Source organism: Gavialis gangeticus, unplaced genomic scaffold, assembly GCF_001723915.1.
Source record: "Gavialis gangeticus isolate Ggan-Ray unplaced genomic scaffold, GavGan_comp1, whole genome shotgun sequence".
Lineage (NCBI taxonomy): Eukaryota > Metazoa > Chordata > Crocodylia > Gavialidae > Gavialis > Gavialis gangeticus.
In genome coordinates, this window is record NW_017729025.1 from 84,263,589 (window position 1) to 84,268,344 (window position 4,756).

General features: G+C 46.4%; 1 protein-coding gene across 1 annotated transcript in view; it reads left to right on the forward strand.

Moving 5' to 3' along the window:
* The window catches only part of LOC109299348 (cytosolic phospholipase A2 delta-like), a 56,735-nt gene extending 53,167 nt beyond the window's left edge, over positions 1 to 3,568 (forward strand). The window contains 2 exon segments of the mRNA XM_019519937.1: positions 539 to 725; positions 2,125 to 3,568. Coding sequence (XP_019375482.1) covers positions 539 to 725; positions 2,125 to 2,333 — 396 coding nt within the window. The 3' untranslated portion in view covers positions 2,334 to 3,568.
* The last annotated feature ends 1,188 nt before the right edge of the window (positions 3,569 to 4,756 follow it).

Consider the following 4,756-nt stretch of genomic DNA (forward strand, 5'->3'; position numbering starts at 1 on the left):
ATCCCCACCCATATCTGGGGCACATGCCCCTCATACCCTCCTGGACCAGCAGGGCACAGCAGAGGGAGACACCTTCCCCTGCACCCTCCCCTTGCGTGCTTTACAGCGCCTGTCCCAGTCCCAGCCCCAGTCCCTCCCTTGCTGCAGGGACATTGATCTGCCCCCCCTGCCACACCCCACCACAACAGACTTACCACCTGGAGGCAGCTGTGTCCAGCATCATAAAGTTGAAACCCCGTCAGAACCTTGAAACAGTGTTGTAATTTACAAAGGTTGTAAGTGCTGTTTGTCATAACTCGAACGGTCTTAAGTTGAGGACTGCCTGTAGTGTGTTAGCTGCTGTATGGCTTGCAGTCCTACTCTAATTTAATTTAAAAGAAAACAGTCTTGCTAATACATGTTCAAACATTTTTATTTGTAAAGTGCAGAAGAGGCAGAGAATCTGAGTAGCAAGCTGGTTTTTTATATTCCAAGACAGACAAGAGAGGTTAGTTTTGATGTTCAGGTTCTAATTTTATTCCCCTCCTTGATGATGTAGTCCGTAGAAGAGACAGGGCAGTACTGTGTGGAACAAGGACTACCCTTCCCTGAAATCATACTGACTGAAGAAGACAAGAAGAATCCAAAGGAGTGCTATGTGTTTGTGGATGATGAGAATCCAGAGGTTCCCATTGTCCTTTTCTTCCCACTGGTGAACAACACTTTTAAAGAGTACAAGGCACCTGGTGAGTGACTGACTTTCCACAGGTACTTATCATATTTCATTTCAGCCTGACATCCCATAATAGGGTTTGTAGGTAATTACTGTAGCTCAGAATCATGAACCCTTTGCCCCATGCCAGAAAATAAAAACCCATGGCTGACAGAAGGTGTAAATACATTCTGTGGTGTAACACAATTTTTATCTCATCTTCATCAATGGAAGTTTGCTTAAGTGTTGATTTATCAGGCATTGGTATGATCTGTAGGGTTGTGTTTAGCTTCGGTCCCTAATTCAATCTGGTGGCAATTCTGCCCAATTCGGTGGCTGAATTTCCGAATCCGAATTGAATCAGAAAGGTTTGGAAAGATTTGGTGATTCGGACATAGACACAGCTTTAAATATTTTTTCTATATACCTCAAGGTACCAGGCAGCTTGTCAAAGCTGTGATGCTGGGGTGGATGGAGCGTCTCACAGGAGTGGAGGGGGCTCCACAGCGCACTTGGCAGCAGACCCAGAAGTGGACCAGAAGCACGTCTGGTCCAGACCTGGAAGTGAACTGGAAGTACTTCTGGTCCTCTTTCAGCTTTGCCGCCAAGCACACAGGGGTTATGTACCTGGTACCTCGAGGTATGTAGAAAAAACATTTAAAGCTGTGCCAAATCACTGATTCTCTGAATCAGCATGAAATCTTCAGATTTGGATTTGGCTGAATTGAATCTGGGACAGTGATCTGAATCAACGAATTGAATCACTGCCCCCAATTTGGGTCAAATCTGAATCGAATATGGCCTGTTTTGCACACCCCTAATGATCAGATGTGTTGCATATGTGCTACAAGCCTCAGTTTTTCTCTAGTTTGATGATTTCAGTATCAAACGCTACATAAAAGAAACAGTTTTTATGGGACAAAACCTCGCAATGTAAGCAGAAGTCGGATCTTTCTAAATCTTGCTGGTGAAATAAGTTTGTGCTTTGTTGCAAGAAAAATCCTTGATTTTGGGCTGGTTACAACAAAAGCCCTTGATTTTGGCTGCATTGTGGTGAAAAAGCTGCTAATGCTGTTTTCATTGCCCTACAAGTTGCTAACAGTGCTCTTCGATGTCCTCTTGCTGCTTCTGATGCTGAGTGAATGATTTTAGATGGTGTTGGGGTAGTGGTTTCACAGCAAGTGCTCACAGAATGCGGTGAAGATAGTTGAACTTGTTCCAAAGAGCCTCTTCTAACAGTCAGGGCTAAAGCAGAAGCATATTTCTTTTACTTCATGATGTTCTACTGGAGGAAAGTCATGCCCTAAGTGTTTAGGTAACAGCATGAAAGGATGGAAGGGGGTGTTGTGACACAGTCACATACCTTAATTCAGCTTCCCATCTCCTGGCAACCTCTAGGCTGAGCTCCTGATATTTTATTGTTGTTGTTGCAGGAGTGAAACGCAGCCCGGCAGAGATGGAAAAAGGTGATATAGATTTTGTCAGCTCCACGTCACCTTATAAACTGGAAAATCTGACCTAGAGCAAGGATGACTTTGACAAACTGCTAATGGTCACTGAGTACAATGTCCAAAATAACAAAGACTTGATGCTGCAAGCTTTTCACAAAGCTGTAGAAAGGAGAAAACATCAACAGAGTTAATTCACCTTGGTGGAATTACTGGATTAATATCAATTTTCACTCTGGCCTCTGTGTGAATCTTGGTAATGCTTAAAGATATGGCTTCTGCAGTAATGCCAGTAATGAACCAGTAGACTGAGGACATACACTAATGTATGCATAGCAGAAGTAGGCAGGCCACAGGCCTAAATACAGCTTAAGTAGGTGACAGCAAGTGTCCGTAAATCAGATAATTTATCCATAAGTGATTAACAAATATCTGTCAGTTGACTTGTATAAAGTAAAAAACCATAAACATGGATCATTAATGTTCTAGGGCAGGGCTGTCCAACTGATGGTTCACGAGCTCATGGCCTGTGGGCTCCTGTCACTTTTTCTTCCCCCCAGCAATTGCCGCCTCCCTAAGTCACCTGCTCCTACTGCTGCTGTTGTCACCACCTTCCTTCTAGGCTGCTACTTCCTGCTGTTGCCTCTGTGCATGGTGCAGCCTGTAGCCACTTAGAACTTGGATGGCCCTGTCCTGTAGTTTCAGACAATACATATATAGTCGCAATGCATAATACATTGTAATTGAATGAATTAAATGCTAATGATTAAGTAAGATGGATCACTAACCTGTCAGAATTAGAGACCCCAAAAGAAATAGACTGTGAAATCTAACGCAACAGGGAAATTTTCCCAGTATAATTATTCATAAGCCAAATAGATGTTATGATAATTCAGTGTCAGTAATGCTCCATGAAATAGTGCCACGGGGAGAGAAGTAAAACAGTATCATGGCCTTCTGTTAGTCTGTGAAACACCAACCTCCTCCAGGCCTCCTCACATTGGATTCTATATGTAATGGAAATGCTAGTTGGTTCTATTCTGCTTCTCTCTCCCTTGCTTAATTACAGTTGTCATGCTTTATTTGGGCTTGTTAATAAATGTGTGATCTCACTTGTGCAACTCAATATGCCCTACCTAATGACAACATACTTACTGAAGCAGCTAATCTGGAGTGCTGATCACTACATGCTAATCTCTAGTTAATGGAAACCTAATTGGTACAAGTAATTCAAATCAGGGGTTAGTTACAAAGTACAAGGGCCTACATTTTCCGCCAGCACCCAGATGACAGGGGCCACTGTGATTTGTCCAGCTTTGAACAATCTAATAGAATATTTTTTGGTCGCTGTTTATATTACAAACATTGCTTTCCTATTTAATATATTCTAATTTTAAAATTTATTTTATTAAAAGAGGATCATTTTACAGAATTGTAGAGTGGGCAGGACTGTGACCTCTGATTGATTGGTTCCTGGTTCTTTTGAAAGGCAGTGTTGTCTACAGCAGTGTTTCTCAAGCCATGGGTCATGACCCAAAAGTGGGTTGCAAGAATATTTGAAAGGAACATGAACAACCACAGAAAAATGTGGGAAAGCACAGGTTTCCTCTTTGCAGCCTGGCAGACTTCCAGCCTGCAAGGGGCAGCTTGGGGCTGGAGGGAGCAGAAGGAAGGTAATCAGGCATGGGGTGCAACATGCATGTGCGTGTGCATACATGCATGTGGCAGCCAGGCAGGGTGCAGAGCAGCTCCCGCAGTTCCCCTCAGGTAAGTCTATGGGGTGGGGGGGCATAGATGATGTGTCAGCGGTCGAGAGGGCACAGGCTACATGTCAGGGGTAGGGGGCATATACCAACCGACATTTATGTGCCCATAGTGGGCACAGGGCTGCCGCCTGGCCCGGTATGGGTAGGAACTGCCTGCTGCTGCCACTTCCATGTACCCCGCACCAACTGCAGAGCCAGCAGCACAAGGAGTAATGGATGTGGGGGACCACACTGTCCTCACCTCCTGCTGCCAACCGCTCATATGCTGGGCTGTGGCTCTACCCCACTGCCACGGCCTGGCTGCCTGTGCTTCTCACCACCCCACCTCCCCTTGGAGTAGAACCATGGCTTGAGGGGAACAACAGTGGCCAGGCCATGGCATGGGCTAGAGCCATGGCCCAGAATGCAAGCGGTTGGCCACAGGAGGAAGTGAGTGCATCGTGGACCACCCCCACCCATACTCTTGGTGCTGCTGGTATCATGGTTGGTGTGGGGTTCATGGTGGTGGCAGCTGCAGCAACGAGTCTCATTGCCCCACTCTACCCTCTTGCACTGGGACCCACCCTCTGGTCCAGCCAGGCTGCAGCCCTGTGTCTACTGTGGGCTCACAAATCTGGGGGGCCATGTGCTCCCCCATGCCACACATCCACCCCCAGCCCCAGACACTGGTGGTGGGGGGCAGTGGGTTGGGAGTGAGGGGCAGCAGCAGGGCTGGGGGCTGGGGGGCTGTTAGTTGGGAGCATGGGGCATTGGCAGGGCCAGGAGGCTGTGGCTTGGGAGCGAGGGGCACCAGCAGGGCCAGGAGGCTGTTTCCTAGTTAAATTATTTACTGGCTTGGACTGGCCATTGAT